At 36.8% G+C, this 18,275-nt stretch overlaps 1 protein-coding gene across 1 annotated transcript in view; it reads left to right on the top strand.

The window, feature by feature from the left end:
* The window catches only part of myo5b (myosin VB), a 52,536-nt gene that overhangs the window by 22,251 nt on the left and 12,010 nt on the right, over window positions 1–18,275 (top strand). The window contains exons 6-27 of the mRNA XM_084136103.1: window positions 2,040–2,183; window positions 2,269–2,350; window positions 2,730–2,837; window positions 2,934–3,043; window positions 3,162–3,427; window positions 3,778–3,859; window positions 4,554–4,694; window positions 5,345–5,467; window positions 6,146–6,229; window positions 8,783–8,926; window positions 9,025–9,122; window positions 10,007–10,093; window positions 10,319–10,430; window positions 11,166–11,377; window positions 11,468–11,624; window positions 11,714–11,953; window positions 12,042–12,278; window positions 13,575–13,659; window positions 15,369–15,514; window positions 15,592–15,711; window positions 15,804–15,938; window positions 16,495–16,563. Of these exons, the coding sequence (XP_083992229.1) occupies window positions 2,040–2,183; window positions 2,269–2,350; window positions 2,730–2,837; window positions 2,934–3,043; window positions 3,162–3,427; window positions 3,778–3,859; window positions 4,554–4,694; window positions 5,345–5,467; window positions 6,146–6,229; window positions 8,783–8,926; window positions 9,025–9,122; window positions 10,007–10,093; window positions 10,319–10,430; window positions 11,166–11,377; window positions 11,468–11,624; window positions 11,714–11,953; window positions 12,042–12,278; window positions 13,575–13,659; window positions 15,369–15,514; window positions 15,592–15,711; window positions 15,804–15,938; window positions 16,495–16,563 (2,982 nt within the window). The remainder of the gene's footprint in view (window positions 1–2,039; window positions 2,184–2,268; window positions 2,351–2,729; window positions 2,838–2,933; window positions 3,044–3,161; window positions 3,428–3,777; window positions 3,860–4,553; window positions 4,695–5,344; window positions 5,468–6,145; window positions 6,230–8,782; window positions 8,927–9,024; window positions 9,123–10,006; window positions 10,094–10,318; window positions 10,431–11,165; window positions 11,378–11,467; window positions 11,625–11,713; window positions 11,954–12,041; window positions 12,279–13,574; window positions 13,660–15,368; window positions 15,515–15,591; window positions 15,712–15,803; window positions 15,939–16,494; window positions 16,564–18,275) is intronic.

Raw genomic sequence — 18,275 nt, forward strand, 5'->3', positions numbered from 1 at the left:
AGGTCTCCAGATAATGTCAATGAGTTGAGAACCACTTAATTCAGACACATTACCAGAATAATCAGTGTTCAATTTCATAAACTTGTGCCACCAAGTACTTCCAAAGTGTGCAGCGGCTGTAAAGGTGCCCTCGCTTTTCTCATCACTCCATCTCATTGTGGCACTGGCACACTTAAGCTGCGAAATGAAACCCAAGAATCGGCAGGCCTGTGTGAACAGATAAGAGCAGAGCTGGCTTGTGTGCCCTTCAGGAAGATAATCTGTGTGCCAATGAGAGTGGCCAAATCTCACAGTCAATTTAGAGATATCATTACAGTGCAAATGAGCACTGGTGATAGAAGCTAGCAGGGGCGTGCTTAGACCTTTTTTAGGGGCATGTGCTGAAACTGAAAAAGGGCACCCCCCTCCCATTTTCAATAACACAAAAAAATAATCTCAAAAGCTTTAGATTTATTCACGATTAATAACAACCATAATAATAATAATATTGATAATATAGATACACAGGGTTTTAAGGGCTTCTTTAAACCTAATTACAACAGCAACCTTCTGTGAGCCAGTGATGTTGGTCTCTTGAAGGTCTCTTATTCACTACACTTTCCCTAAAATAAGCCAGCAATGAAAAAAAAAAATAGTGTGAAAAGTACAGTTGCAGTGAAAAGCATTTCTGAAGGATCACGTGACTGAAGAGTAGAACTGAGTAATGATGCTGAAAATGCTGCTTTGATCACAGAAATCAATTACATTTTAAAATATATTAATAGAAAACAGTTATTTTAAATTGTAAAAATATTTCACAATATTACTGTTTTTGCTGTATTTTGGATCAAATAAATGAAGCCTTGTAATGAATTAAATCATGAATTACATTCTGCATGATAAAATATAAAGATTTCACAGTGATCTTCTGTAATGTTTTTTTTTTTTTTTAGTTACTACTACAACATTACTGTAGTAAAACCATGTTTTACTACATTTTATACATGTGAGGACGATACCTGTTATGATTTTCCGATGGTAAAAAAAAAATTATATGTTGTTGTATTACTTATCAATATATAGTTTTTGACCAGCGAATGTGTGCAAATGTGCATTTTTTGTCCGTCATTAAAACGGCGCCGGTGGCATCACATTACATTTTCATCAACAGGTTGCAAACTAACGTTAGTTTGTTGTAGCTAACATATATAGGCGGGGTGCTCAGTTTTTCCTGTTGTAAAATACATTTGGCCAAAATCGCATTTTATAAAAGATGAAATGCTACTGTATGCACAGGCTATTTAAGTGTAGGCTATGTATTGGCTATGACTAGATGGCAAATGCTAGCCTAGACCTCTCTCTCAGGCGACGTCCCACATGTCTCAGTCAGTGAGTCAGACATCAAATAAATAAAATGAGCCTTTATAGACATAGTGTTTAAGTTAGTAGTACTTATTCAAACAACAAGATATTTATTTACCCTTCGCAAAACTTCGTTCAGCTGCTGTCTACTGTGCGGCTGCTGTGGAACTTCAGTTGATTCGGTGAATATAGAGGGGGCGGAGTTATCAGCTTACTGATAGCTTGAGGATCGAATAAGATTTACACAAACTCGTTTTAAGAACTTTCATTGGCTAAATATTTGTAAAACAGACAGACAGACGTAAAGGGTGACCAATAGCATTGATTAAAAAAAAAAAAAAAAAAAAAGGGCACTTCGGAGTGTAAGGGCAAAAAGGGCATGTGCTCTGCACAGGTTGAGCCCTACCTGTGCACGTGCCTGAAACCTAGAGATACTAATACTAAAGGTGACTCATAACATCCCGGCTCAGACAAACAAATAATCTGAAATCACAGTAATTACTCGTTCTAAATGATGCTGCAAACAGGATTTTAGGTTTACACCTCCTCAAACATGTTACACCCTCTGTTATGAAACTCTCCACCCTTATGTTCTATTATGGATCAGTTATTTGATAACCTCCTGTTCCAGCTTATACCAACCAAAAAGTGAGTCAACCATGATTAACACTCTTTTTTTTTTTTTTTCTTCTGTGCAGGCCATTGGAAATGCAAAAACCACCCGCAATGACAACAGCAGCCGCTTTGGGAAATACATTGAGATTGGCTTTGATAGGAGATATCACATCATCGGTGCCAACATGCGAACGTATCTGCTTGAGAAGTCCAGAGTAGTATTTCAGGTGCGTCTCACACCGGAAGGAGGCTTTAAGATTTAATCGTAGCCCCTTGTGCTTTTCCATGTGCTGAACGTCAATGTTTCTGCAGGCTGAGGAAGAGAGGAACTACCACATTTTCTACCAGCTCTGTGCTTCATCATCTCTGCCAGAGTTTAAAGATCTTGCCTTGTGTAAGTGACCCAGTGAACACAATGATGGTTTGGTTACTTCCCGTATGATGGTATATACAGTTTGATGGCAGAAATGTCACAAATATGGTCTTAAAAATGTGGTCGAGATGATCATTTTTCTGTGAGACACGATGCAACTTGTCTGTCAAATTATTGTAATGACTTAAATTATCTTCATTTTGGGTTTTTCTCATGAAATATTTACATGCGAATTTAATTAAATTAAAAATTAAAGGTAATATAAAATATTATTAGGTTAATAAGGATAAATTAGTTAGGATAAATAATATCTATATTTTTGGATCCTAAAGCCAACTGCTACCACTGACAGTCTTTAAGTTTTGCTCATTCAAATTGTCCATTCACCCTCATGTTTTAGCCAGCGCAGAAGACTTTACCTTCACATCTCTCGGTGAGAACATTTTCATTGAGGGTGTGAATGATGCTGAGGACCTTGTGAAGACAAGAGAAGCTCTTACAATGCTTGGTGAGGAATACAGCTATAAAAATGACAACATTATACCAAAGCCATACTGAGCGTCGATCATAAATATTTATCATGGTTGCATTGTGTGTTGTGTAGGTGTGAAAGAGAACCATCAAATGAGCATCTTTAAGGTAATTGCCTCCATCTTGCACCTGGGGAACGTGGAAATTGTGTCAGAGAGAGATGGAGAATCCTGTCATATCACCGTAAGTAAACAACAAACAGTGTGTCTTGCTGCATGTTATTTGTTTTAGCATATAAGCAATAAACCAATGACTATTCTTCACTTGCCTTAGCAATCACAATCTCTTTTTTCATCTGCAGAGAGACGACACTTATCTGCATCATTTCTGTCAGCTGCTCGGTATAGAACAGGAGCAGATGGAGCACTGGCTGTGCCGCAGGAAGCTGGTGACCACTGCCGAGACCTACGTGAAGAACATGCCGTACGCCCAGGCAGTCAACGCCCGAGATGCCCTGGCCAAACACATTTACGCCCATCTCTTTGACTGGATTGTGGAGCACGTCAATAAGGCCTTGCATACATCCACTAAACAGCACTCCTTCATCGGCGTGCTGGATATCTACGGGTAATGCTTGTGATTTATGAGAGGGCATACTTGTAAAGATTTGGAAACTTAGCTCCCTGGGTTCTTATATACAGTACGGTAGGGTAATATGTCTCTGTGGGCCACAGGAAACTGTCTTTCATGTTTTGACCTTCCCTTAGCAGAAACCTCATTGAGTTTTTAGAGTCAGCATTTGCTTATAAGCCTTTTTGGCCATGGGACTAATTGCTTCCTCAAATAAGGGAACTTATTGATCAGCACTAGAGTAAATAAGCAGAGAAGTGCCAAGCTATAGGATGCAGAGAGAAGTGCAGAAGGTGTTCAGTTTGTTTTCATTCAATGTTAACATGTCTTTCTTCATCTCTCAACAGATTTGAAACATTCGAGATCAACAGCTTTGAGCAGTTCTGTATTAACTATGCCAATGAGAAACTACAGCAACAGTTCAACTCGGTCAGTAATAGAGGATCTCTGGATCCATGTTTAGTGCCATTTGAGTCACTTCTGCTATGCTATACATATTTAGAAATATACTATCTTATATATCATAATATACTGGATAAATATTATAATTCTAATAAAATATATTCTCTATTTTTTTTTTAAAGGTAAAAAAAATCATATTAGTTTCATTTTAATAATAAATGTTTTATATTATATTATTTTAAATGATATATTATTTGTTAAAAAATAATAATAAAAATGTTTTTTAAATATTAAACAATAAATTAAAGAGTTTTCACAACAAATTGCTGAACAAAGCATATTAGTTTTAAACACTTCTGTAGCTGCTATGTATTATTTAGCCATCCATCTTATAATTTTTTAATATATTAGACAACATTTTATAATAATAACATTATTATAACATTATAATGGTAGTTTAACTAACAAAAGCCAGTTCCTTAATGAAGTCATCTTCCACGAAGTGACATCATTTTAGAATTGCATTTCGAATTATATAGTTTACAGTGTATAAATATTTCATTCATTAACAACAAAAGCATATTCATTTCATGTTCAAAATGTAATGCATAACAGGAATGATCCATGATCTATGATCTATGACTCTTGGCTGTATTTAGTTGCAACAAGTTTCATGTGTTTGATGCATTTACCTAATACATATACATAATTTGTCACTCAGCATGTGTTTAAACTGGAGCAAGAAGAGTATATGAAGGAGCAGATCCCCTGGACACTCATTGATTTCTATGATAACCAGCCGTGCATTGACCTCATTGAAGCCAAGCTTGGTATCCTGGACCTTCTTGATGAGGAGTGTAAGGTGAGCCCGAGCAGTGGAAAAAAGTTGATAAAAAGATTTTGAGAGGCATGTTGCCTAAACAACTGGAGATCTGAAGTGTTGTGTGTGTGTGGAAATTGGAAAACCTAGCCTATAGACACCAGACCAAGACATAATCTAACGGGAAAAAGCAGCGTAGACTTCTTCCTATAGGCTTTTGCAGGCAGGAACGGGACAAAACGGTAAAGTTTCGAGCGGGATAAAATCTAACATATCTTAGCGGAAGTGGGCGGGGGTGTTAGATAATCTTGCGGGAGTCGGATGGAAAACCAAGTGCTCTAATGACGTCCCAGACTAAAATGCATGTTTGAGCTGTTTTGACTGAAAGCAATTTGCACTGACATCTTAAAATGTCAGTGCCATTGTTTTGTTTTAAGATGCACACCAGTAATGTTTTTTTCAAAGGCACGTTTAAAAAAAGCTTCCTTTAAGAAAGAAGGAGTTTAAGAAAACTCCATCGCACGCAGACCTCTAGAACAGAGCATCTCATTTAGTTTTAAACACCCCCGCTCTTTGAAGTTGTTGAGTAGGAACCGGAGCAGCTTCAAAAGACGGTGAACATGCTATTTCTGCTACAGGTAACCCAAATAATGTTTTCAGTTCACAGTATTTTTCTTTTCTGCATCTGACAGGTTCCCAAAGGAACAGATCAAAACTGGGCGCAGAAGCTGTACAGCAAGCATTCAAGCAGCGGGCATTTCGAAAAGCCTAGGATGTCCAACAGGTCTTTCATTGTGGTCCACTTTGCAGATAAGGTGGGTTCAGCTTTTATTAAGGAGTTAAGTGCTATAATGATGTCACCAATCCAATCATTAACAACTTGAAACTCTAAACCAGGCTTTCATGCTATAAATTGTAAACCCAATTGATTGTAACCCTTTAACAGGACATTTCCCCCGGTTTTAAGGACGAGGCTTATGCCTAGTCCCAGACTAAAATGCATGTTTGAGCTGTTTTAACTGAAAGCAATTTGCACTGACATATCTTAAAATGTCAGTGCCATTGTTTTGTTTTAAGATGCACACCAGCAATGTTTTTTTCTAAGGCACGTTTAAAAAAGCTTCTTTAATGCCCTAATTGAACTAAGGCCTAATCCTGGCTTAATTTAAGCCCTGTCTGTGAAACCAGGCCTTATATTGCCTAGATGACTGATCCGAAATTGAACTTGAGTGACATGCATACTTTTTGTGGAAATTATAAATGTGTGTGTTGCACAGCTGGGTTTTTAGGGCAAATCTGCTCACTGAAACCCAACTTGTGAGGAACTTTGTTACACAACACAAATTATTGTGTTAATAATGCATGATGAATGCAACAAAAATGGCTGATTCTTCTCCATGCCAGTTTTGGGTCACACAGATTAGGTAGCAAGTTATTTTGAGTGTGGTACTGATGTACGAGTTAAACTTGTGACATTATGTCATCCCTGGCAGGTTGAATATCAGTGTGACGGCTTCCTGGAGAAGAACAGAGACACTGTTTATGAGGAGCAGATAAACATCCTCAAGGCCAGTAAGGTGAGCAATGGGTATTTTTGGTAAGATTCAAATATTATGTTTTAAAATTGCAAAAGAATAGAAAGTTCATTAATAATAACAATAATATTAACTATTATATTAAATATAATACACTAAATATAATGAATATGAATATAATTAACAGTTTATTATCATAAAATCAAACATTTTGCATTTGACAATTTGTTATTATTAATTCAAGGTAATACCCTTAGTTTATTTAGCTCAGCTCATTTATGTTACTCTTCCCTGTCCAGCCGAGCTTCTGTTTATACTTCATTCTTCCTCAAGTTTGCATGATTGAAATCACACTTTAGCTCATGTTTTGCTCTCTGACCTGTTTAAGCAGTTAATTGACTTAAAGTTTTCAGGCAAACAGAGGCCTGATCTTGTCCACACCTAGCACTGTATATCACTCGAACAGCCAGATCCATCTTAACTGAGATTTAATAGGATATCCATTGTCTTTGTCGATACTGATCTCTCTCTCTCTCTCTTTCGTAATGTTTTGTCCTGAGGTTTCTTGGCAACAGAATTTGCTGGAATCTGAGTTAAGTTAATTTACAGACACCAGCACATCAGCATCTACAAGTTAAAGATCTTCCCTGCACGACAGTGTTGGAATACTGTTGTGTTAATAGTGAAGGCTTAAGGCGAGACACTACAGGTGAATAGGGTAAAAATTTTAACTAGCAGATATCACCATGAAACTTTCCCAGTTGATTACCTACATTAAGATGAGAAAAAAATGTATTTTCTGTAATTTAATGTTTAAATATGCAAATTAGGCAATATCTAATTAAATATGCGCTAATTTGCATATATTTTAACAAACGAAATCTGAGTATTGGATAAAGCCAGGTTAAAAATTATTTGTTCATTGTGTTCACATATTAGATGGAAAAAAAATTACAGAGGGATTTATGGATATATACTTTTGTTATCCTGTAAATCAGAATATACTGTCAGTAGCCTTAAAAGAATGATTTTCGCCATGTTTTTTGGAATAAAATGTTATATAAATCAGGCTAGGAATAATATATTTACAATCCCTCTGTAAATGTCTTCATAATATAACTAGGTACAAGACTGGAAAGTTTGGTGTATATAGGTGCTACTGAAGTGGAGATTTCGTACTTGGAGTATGAGAGAAAAGTCATTTTGAGAAAACGGGCTTTAAAGATTTATCATCTGCCAATGAGATTGCGCATTCAGCCCTTTTACTTTCACGATTGGCTGCTGATAAAAAGGAAATGACCATATTTGGATCTGACAGCATTGCACAGGAGAGAGAGAGCTTTCCAGCGGTGCATGTGATGACAGGGTGCAGACAGCGATTGCGGAGCAGCATGTTGATTAAGAAAGCCAACTTTTGTTGAATTTATGAGAAATCTACAGACGCAAACAGACAAAGTGTAGTAAAATAAAGACCTAAATGTGTATTTCAGACTTTTTTTCACCACAAGTCTGAAAGAAGACATGTTATTGAAGACAAAAATCTCAAAATTGACCAGTAAAAAAAAGCCCAATGTTTTTGCCTGCCGTGTCTCGCCTTAACTGATGCATATTAATTAGGTTGTACAGAAATAATTAAACATGATATTTTACTGTTTTAATAAATAGTCTATGTGATGTCTATAACTTCAGTCTTACATCTACCACTGATCACTTAAAAGCCATGTATGAACCGCTGGTCTAGTGGTAACGTTTTCGTTTTGAATGTGAGGATTTTTTTCTAATTAAATAAAATAATAAAGTGCTTTTTATTTTACTTGACTAATGTTAAAATGTAATACTTGTTAAAATTTTAAGGATATATTTCACTGTTGACCGACGTCCTTATTAAAAATAAACAGTAATTTTGTCTGTCTTGCTGATTTAAAACAGCCAGTGAAATCCATTTCAGTGTAAAATTGTGATAGACCATGGTGTAGAGCCTTTTAAAGTCAGGATACGGAGACAAATTTTAACTTTAACTTGTATAACAAATGATTAAATGTTAATTTCCATTACTTTATACAACCCTGTTCAAAAGGGGCCTACTTATATAAGTAATCGGGATGCAACTCGGGAGACCATTGCTACCTACGCCGTTAATTTGTATTTACTTTCTTTTTTAGCATCTCTGTTTATCAGTGTCATCTAGTGTTAGACCTATAGTGACGGCAGTTTAATGATATCATCTCTATTCTGTCTTGGAGTGCTGAAACTTGGCAGGATCATGGTATTAGCAATGCATTGAAACACACTGTGTACCTGCCTTGCGGTGGATGCTCAGGGAGTGGATTTTAAAGGGCTTCTAAAAGTGCTTTGAAGTGCTGCTGGAGTTGAATACAAATTTACACTAGTCTAGCTAGAATAAAAAAAGGGGTTCTTATGCCTCTTATGTAAGATGTGATGCATCTGTAATGCCACTGAAAATTCATTTTTACAGTTTAAGCAGTCAAGGTTTCTTCATGTGACACTTATATAATCAAATATAACCATTCTTATTAATACTCTTGTCTTCTTGTGTCTCTACAAAATATATTTTCTTTGTTTTGTTTTGTACAGTTCCAGCTGGTTGCAGATCTCTTCCATGATGGCAAAGATCCTGCTCCCTCAGCCACCAGCAAGACCTCCAGGATCAACGTCCGGGCCGCCAAACCTGCTCTAAAAGGCCACAACCGTGAGCACAGGAAAAGCGTGGGCACCCAGGTGAGGCTTGGTGTCAAAGGCCAGTTTTTGATGGTGGATCCACTGAAGCTGTGTTTATTATGAAGATGAGGTGATTCACAAAATTCTCTCCATCACAGTTCAGGAACTCTCTACATCTTCTGATGGAAACGCTGAACGCTACCACCCCTCATTATGTGCGCTGCATTAAGCCCAATGATTTTAAGGAATCCTTTGTGTAAGTTTGGTCTCTTTGCCTCAGTTTTTTTCTTCTATTAGAACTTATCTAGTTTATCTTGGCTATAAATAGCGAGGTATAGCAAATTAATTTAAGCTGCCAGAGAACATTAGAGTCATGCTGGTACAGTGACATTTGATCGACCTCAATTGCTCTGTAAGTTTCTTCCGAGAATAAGGCATCAAAGCTCCTCTGAGTATTAGCCGATCAGGTTATATAAAATAATTAGACCTAGTTTTCTCAGATCAAAATCAGTAGAAGTGCTTCCCTTTTGCAAAATTCTTGCTGATTTAACACTTCTGTTAATTATTTTTCCCTTGAAGTGTTTGCGTGAATGAAAACCTGACAACATTGACCTGTCTGTTCCAAATACTATGATAAAAACAAATGTTTCGCCCAAATCTTGGAAAATAATAAATAAAATAAATTAAAAAAATACGATAATAAACATCTACATCTACAATCTATCATAATCAATGTATTTGTTTACTTATTTTTCTTGTAAAATTCACAAACCTGAGAAAGAGTAGGGTCTTGTTTGGCTCTGTTTGTGCCCTCTGCGAATTCCTGAGCACAAAGGATGCCCTTCAAGGATGCTAAATTGAGAGGGTTTTGTCAGTCACATGCTCTTAAGGTTGTGAACACACAGTCTCAGAGTTGTGAGTCAGACTGCCTTCAGTCCCAGAGTGGACTGCAGCCTCCCAATGCCTCTCTCACGGGAGATGTGCTCTATGCTCAAGAGAAAGATCCGGTAGGTCTAGATAACGCCCCAAATCTCCTGTGGTGTGACAAGTTTTGTACCCAGAAAAAAAATGTCTAGATCATCTTGTGTTGGTTTTTGTAAAGATCCCTCACTCCTTTGGCTGATTTCTTGCTTTCTCTAGATTTGATTCTAGTAGAGCTGTTCAGCAACTGCGAGCATGTGGAGTTCTCGAGACCATCCGCATCAGTGCCGCTGGCTATCCATCCAGGTAACAGATCTACAGATTCTTTTATGGTGCTTCAGGGCCCCTGTCTTCAGCTTCCTTTTCTCCATCAGTCTGTCCTCTATTTATGAACCTCATGTTCTCCTTAAAATAGTTGAAGATGAAATTCCATAATCATTCTGAAGCGATTTTAATAATGATTACAGAAATCAAACTGAATACAATTGTATTTAATGTCATTTCTTCATCACATCTGATGTCGTTTCTTAGGTGGACCTATCCAGATTTCTTCAGCAGATATCGGGTGCTCATGACAAAAAAGGACCTGACCATTGGGGATAAGAAGCAGGTCTGTAAGAACCTGCTGGAGACCTTGGTCAAGGTAAGATTAACGTTGCTAGAAGCTCAAATGTAAGTTGTACGCATAATGTTCACTCTCATTCTGGTATTGTGGTAATACTATGTTTGTCTGAACAATTACCCCAGTTTTTTTAAAGCTCATTAATACAATTGTATTGGCTTCTAATACCATCCCTATTTGTTTGTTTGTTTATTTATTTATTTATATTTATTTATTTATTTATTTATTTATTTATTTATTCCCTATATCATGGTATTGCCTCATTAGTGTTTAAAAAAGCAGATAAGCTCAGACCATAATTCAGTAGCACTTTATTTTACAGTTCTGTTCCGAATGTACATACTATGTACTTATTATAGTGATTGCAACAACTGTGTAATAACTAGGTACTGACCCAGAACCTACCCTTAAACCTACTGTAACCTTAACCAGTGTAGTTGCCTTATTACCCCGTACTTTCTTAGGTAAGTGCATGTACTGTAAAATAAAGTGCAACCTATATTCCTTTATTAAGAATTTAAATATTTCATACTGACAAAAGTTTGGGGTCTGTAAGATTTTTAAGACTCTGTGAGCAGACTTTCAAAAACATGAAAAAACTCACCAACCCCAAAATTTTGTTAACATCTTGACATTTTAACACCTACTGCTTCTGCTTGTACAAAATAGCATCTTCAACATGACAAATATTTATTCAAGTATATTTATCATTAATAAACCTTTTAATTGTGACTCTTTATTTAATTTCTCCTTCAGGATCCAGATAAGTTCCAATTTGGAAAGACAAAGATTTTCTTCAGGGCAGGGCAGGTGGCCTATCTGGAGAAGCTCCGAGCTGATAAGTTCCGCTACGCCTGCATTAAGATCCAGAAGACCGTGCGAGGATGGCTGCAGAGAATTCGGTACCGCAAGATCCGCAAATCTGCCATCACTCTGCAGAGATACGGCCGGGGTTACTTGGCACGCAGGTGAGTGTTTAAGTAAACGGCTCTTAGCTTGAACTTCACTGGCACATTTTTCGCTTTCCTAACAACTTGTGTTCTTTCACTGTCTCTCAGACATGCAGAGATGCTTCGCCTGACCCGAGCAACACTTATTTGTCAGAAGCAGTACCGGATGGTACAAGTTAGACGGGGCTATCTGAGGATCCGTCGGGCTGTGATCACCATTCAAGCGTTCGCCCGGGGCATGTTCATACGCAGGTTATATCAGGAGGTACTGCACTGCACTTTATCTTGTGTTTCACTCTCTCCATGTTGTTTCTTTAAAGCACAGTTTTAAGTTGCATTTTCTGTCTTTTACAGTTCCTGCTTCATCACAAAGCCATTATCATACAGAAGACCGTCCGTGGTTGGCTTGTGAGAAAGAAGTATCTCCATGCCCGATATTCTGCCATTGTCATCCAGTGTTTTTACCGTCGCGTACGTGCCATTCGTCAGCTCAAACAGCTCAAGATAGAGGCCCGTTCGGCCGAACACTTTAAAAACCTCAATGTCGGAATGGAGAACAAGATTGTGCAGCTTCAGAAGAAGATGGATAACCAGGTACAGGAAGATAATAGGATGCATACATGATTACAGTCACCAAAATAAACTGGCATTATGTTAAGCAGCTATCTCCTTTTCTTTACAGTCGCAAGATTATAAAAATCAGAAAGAGCAGCTGGCTGTTGCTAATGCTGCTCTGGGATCAGAGGTCAATAAGCTCCAGAAGGAGCTGGAGACCATTCGTAGTCGGCAGGCTGCTGGCACTCCGGTGGCATCACTGCAGGAAGAGCTTGAGAAGTTGAGGGCGGAGCTTCAGGAAGCCAACGCCCAGAGGAAGCAGATAGAGGAGGAGTTCAGCAACGAGAAGCAAGGGCTCCAACAGGTGAGAAAGGATGCCTAGTCTATGTTTGCTGCCATTTTTAGTATTTGGTATATTTTTGTCTCATGTAGTTTTTCTTATTTCTGTAGGCTTCATTTAAATTGTCTTGGGGTTAATGGTTGAATGTTACAAAAATAGATCAATGCATTTAGCTTTTCAGTTTCCACACAAAAAAATTACACTCTGGTTTTCATAACAGGGCAGCTGTTACATAACTAATGTCTGTCACCCACAAGAAAATTGAATAATGCATGGAAATTGTTTAAGAGCTTTGACTAGCTCACAAAAGGTCTTTTGAAATGACATAATCAGCTGGTGTGTGTTTAATGTGACTTAATGTGATCATCTCCCTCTTGTTTTGATAGTTAGATAAAATAAAGACAGAGTTAATTACAGTAAGATAAAGTAAATTATAAATATAAATTACAGTAATTAGAAATAATCTAAATTATAATTACTAGACTTAGAGATTAGTGATGCACTCAATTCATTACGTTTATATTCATCATTTTTTAATTTCTTGTAATGCAAACACACATATATATATATATATATATATATATATATATATATATATATATATATATATATATATATATATATATATATATATATATATATATATATATATATATGAATATATATACATGTGTATATGTGTGCGTGCTTGCGTGTGTGTATGTATATGTATGTATGTCTCTTAATGTCTCACATGATCGCCATAGCTGTGAAAAAGTAATTTGGTGAAATTCTTATTTAATATATTATTTATATATATTTACAATGTAATTTATTCCTGTGATGGCAAAGCTGAATTTTCAGCATCTTTACTTCAGTCATCAGTGTCACATGATCCTACAGAAATCATTCTAATATGATGATGTGCTGCTCAAGAAACATCTTATTATTAATAATAACTTTATAAATTTATTTACTGTTACTTTTGATCAGTTTAATCCTTGAGGAATAAAAGTATAATTTTTTTTTTTTTTTACTGACCCCCAAACTTTTGTTATAGTATATAGGAATATATATATATATGCCCAAAAGGGGACATATCAATTAGTAAGACATTCTGAAATAATAATTCATTATTTTAATTCAGCTTTTCTCTGAAATTGATTTGCTGATAATATAATTTATATTTGTACAAACATGCATACAAATATACAAACATCTCAAACGTATTGACCCTAGTATATTTCATTCAAATTTGCTTTCTTACAGTTAAACTTGCTTGTTTATCTGATGGTTTGGGCTGAAAGAGTCGTGTGACTTTTCTTTCTTTTTTGTGTGTAGAGGGTAGAGGAGCTGGAGAAAGAGAACACGCTTTTGAAGAAGGAGAAAGAAGAGATGAACCGCAAAATCCAGTCCTCCACTCAGGGTAAGTTTCACGCTTCACAGAGTCACACACACTCAAAGCATCTGGAGGAAGGGGTATGAGGAGTGAGAGGATGTGTGACTTGCCTGGAGGGCTGGGCTGGTTTTGTTTGACGCACAAGAGGGTCTGTGTGCAGAAGTGGGACGAGAGAGACAGAAAATATATTGGATTTCAGAGGAGGAATGTGACACTGCTTCTTTACCTGCACAACTAAAAGCTGACCATTGTAGCAAGCCTGTTCACATGCGAGAATGCTATTTGAAACCCGAGGTTTGGTCTCAATACGCTTTTCATTTGTTAAATGTCACTTGTTCCTTAGTGCTGTTCTGCTATCCATGCTGTTTACGTTGTTCAACGCGCTGTTATGAATGTAGTGATTGTTTTTGCGGACTTTTAACAGTTTGTTTTGTTAGAGCTTTTTGAGTAAGAAGCAGAATTTTTTTAATCTCAGACCTTTCGCTTCTGGTTTGACTTATTCTGTCTATATTATTCCATTGAGGTTAAAAGTGACTGCCATTTACTCACCCTCATGTCATTCAAAATGACTTTGTTTCTTCTGCCGAACAAAAATAAAATGTTTTGAGGAATGTTTCCAACATATTGTCCATACAATGTCAATGGAGTCCATTCAGTGTTGTTTTGGACCCCATTAACATTCATTGTATTGACAAAAACAATTGAAACATTCTTCAAAATCATTTATTTTGTGTTCCGTAGAAGACAGAAAGTCACGGGTTTGGAATGACACAACGGTGAGTAAATGATTTTGTTTTTTTGTGTGTGAGAACTATCCCTTTAAAGATAAGTCTTCTGCAGTTCAAGTGAATAGGACATTTAAAGCTGGAGGCACAATCAAGCTTTTCTGTGGTAAATAAGATCAAATTAGATAACCAACGGTCTATAACAGTTAAATAAAACCAAAGAAAATTGGGGGAACATTCAAACATTTTTGGGAAATACAGAAGAAGTTTTAAATGTTGGACCTTCTTTATCCAGTATGTCTGATATGGACCTTCAAACTAAAGGGTCAAAGGATACAATGTCACAAATTTATTATACCACTTATCTCCTTAAATTGAAATTGCCTGTTTAATAGATGGCTGCTTTATCAAATCACTATAGGCCATACGCCTGATAGCTTTCTCAGAATCTGTTCAAAGGATGTGATTAGAGGCTTTCATACTGTATACAACTTGGAGTACAGTTGAGAAGTATCTGATGCAAGTGTACAGTGCTTTTTCGGTTATAATATGCATCGTGAATGAAGAGTATGAGAGAAGGTCCTTGTTTTTTTTCTATCGAGATTACAGAATAAAGAACATATTGTAATCTACACATTGACGCTCAAAGGTCTTCCATCAGAGTAATAAAGATCTTTTATTGATCAATCAAACCGAAGATCAATAAAAGGTGTATTATCATCATCAATATTATATTGCATAATATTCAAGTCAAATGGTTACACAAAACCTGTAGTGTGAATGTAAAATAGAGGCCTCACATCTAAAATGGATAAAAAGAGGTTTCAGTTTTTCATACCCTGAGATACTTTAGAGACCTAGATTATGAGAAATATATGTTGTTCACACAGAATACAAAAATACTCAAGCTTGTGAAAGTGGATACAAGAAAAATACGAGGGAATAGGAGCAGCATGTCGTCTGGCTCATTGTTTATTTCCTGTGTGTGAATGCCTGTGTTGTGCCTCTCAGGTCAGGCAAGCGATGTGTCTCAGAAAGAGAGCCGCCTGCAGGTGGAACTGGACGACGAGAGGCAACGATATCAGAACTTGGTGAAAGAATATTCCAGACTGGAGCAGAGATATGAAAACCTGCAGGAGGACATGTCCTCCATGAAGGTAATAGTCTGCCTGAGTCGAAACTTCTGGAACTTTGTTTTTGTTGTTGTTTTTAACATGGGTTTTACACACTTTAGTTCCATCCCGGTCACCGGAGGATCCCCTCTAACCAGAGCAGTCTGGGCTCGGACTCCAACTACCCCTCCATCAGTATGTCAGAGGCAGGAGACACTGATGACACCATCCAGCAGGTGGAGGTAAAGCTATTTGGCTGAATCTGCTGACATACAACAACAGGTTTTGTAAAGGTACCTCAGGATGAGCATTAATATGATTTGTCTTCCTGCAGGAGATGGGCATAGAGAAGGCCGCCATGGACCTCAGTGTTTTCATGAAATTACAGAAGCGTGTGCGAGAGCTGGAGCAGGAAAGAAAGAGGCTGCAGACTAATCTAGAAAAAGTAGAGGAACTGAGCCAACGCAAGGCATGTGTATTTGTCATGTCTTTGCTTTCATTCTCATCTCACAGTTGCCAATGAAACAAAACAGAAAATAAAACCAAACAAAACAAAACCCAAAAAATAAAAAACATTGTAAAATACTGTACAAAATAAAATAATACTTACTCTCTTTTTAGCTATATATTTTAAGACATTTATCAAAAGCCCATTGGCCTTAACTGGAAATATGTCAACACAGGAAAGAAAACTGACCGTCTAATCATTTGATAGGGTCTTTAAGGTAGTGACTGTATGCATTAATCAAAATAATCTTAAATAATCAGTGTTTGCTGATTGTTATTGTTTATACTTTTCTCTTCCTGCTCTCATGATGTTTGCAGCAACAGATCTTTGTGTTGTTAAGCAGTCATTCAGGTTCACAGTTCCCACATTTTGGATGTAGGTTGCAACATAATCGACCGGTCATAAACTCCACTTATCTTTTCTGATGGTCCCTCATCTGTACTTGCAACAGCATGGTCCTCTGCTTTATCAGTCAGCTTGTGTTTACATCTTTTTTCTTTTTTCCTTTATCTAACAGGGTAATGAGCCAAAGAGCTCCACGTCAGAGGAGGATATAAATGCAGACCTGGCCTACAACAGTCTGAAGGTAAGAGTCAGTCCCGCACAGTGTAATGGTCACGGCGCTAGTCAAATGTCTGTCTTAGTGCTACTCATTGATTTGTTCTGCACTGGGGCCGCTCTGCTGCTGCTTCTGGTCACGCTGCCTGTTAAACTCTGGGTGAGTGGGATGATACAGAAAGTTGAGACTAGGATTTTTTTTAGAGAGCTGAATTATGCCAGGATGGCACATGGGATTAAGTTTTACTTTCATAAAGTAACTCAATTCTTTATTTTATTAAATACTTTGATTTTCGAACAAACATTGAAATGTGCCTTTGTATAAACATTGAATTTTATACAAATGAAAAGGCTGTGTGGAATAGATGTTCAGGATGATATACTGACAATTTATGTCTTAATCGATTTCTCTTTTGATCGTTCAACACTTTGTTTGGTTAACTCTTATAACAATCTTGAGGCAAAGTCAGGAAAGCAATAAAAATGACTTTTTCAATGCTCTGTCTAACTTCGTCTGGCCAAAAATAATATTATAAACAAGAAGTGATTTAATAATTTAAGCAAAAGCAATGAAAAAAAATCTGATTTTTAACAGTGTCTTGTGACCTTTAAGATTTTTAATCAAGTTCTTATCTCCAAGTTGTAAAGATAATACAACATATAATGTGAGATTAAATAGAGATAGCAAAACAATATCAAGTAAAACATTTGTAAGTTAAAAACTGAATGTATATGAATGTAATATTAAGAAATGCTTAAATGCAAATATATTCATTCATTCAAATACATATATAAATTGTAACTTTTAATTTGATTTTGTTTTGCCATCCCTATATACTGTATATATCACGGTTATTATAGTTAACTTAAAGGGTTAGTTCACCCAAAAATGAAAATTCTGTTCAATTCATTGTTTCTACTGAATCTAGAAAATTACCTGCATAGTCAATAACCTACTCATGCTTTTACCACTAGTTGGTTAATGTAATAACCCTCTCACTATGCCAAATCCAGCCTCAGTTTTAACCGATTCGTGAGTCATGCTCCCACTTCCGCTCTTGAACTTTCTGCAGTAGGGCTGTTACTGGTACCTACTGAAAGCAGGTTCAAAGAGTTAGTTGAAGAATAATGAAGAATTGCTGAAACCAGTGGATAATCAAAAACAATAATCAAGTTAATATGATAAATAACTAAATTTGAAACGGTCTCTGTAGTGATCATTGAAAATGCAGAACCTAGCCCACAAGGCTGTGATACATTTGATTGTCTTTCTGTGTGGATTGTCATTCAGTTGAACTTCAGGCTGATGCATTAGATCGTCAGGCTGTGATGGCACTCTCCTCGGTCTGGCTTTTGATCCACCCTGCCACAAAATGTCATAATGCATGGCAAAATTGCCTTTAGGAAAAGTCTCAAGTGAAATTGTCACCTTTGCACTGTCTCAGTCTCCCCATGCTGACCCCTCTCAGAAGTGTCAACTTCCTCTTTCAGCAGAGCTGCTGCAGGCCCCACTTCCTCTTTTGTTTTTCTGTAGTCATCCAACCTATCAAGGCAGCTGTCTGAAATCTTGAACACTCAGAGAACCGCAAATATCAAATTAAACGGCTTAATTTCCAAAAGTATCTTCTGGTTATCAACACAGCAGTTCTTCATTTTATTAAAAAGCTTTGTCCTTCATTGCGGAAAAAAGCAAGCACTTCGTTGCAAAGACGAAGGAATTCTTTCTTTTCTCTTTTACAA

Source organism: Abramis brama (genome assembly GCF_963993115.1).
Source record: "Abramis brama genome assembly, chromosome: 15".
Taxonomy (NCBI): Eukaryota; Metazoa; Chordata; class Actinopteri; order Cypriniformes; family Leuciscidae; genus Abramis; species Abramis brama.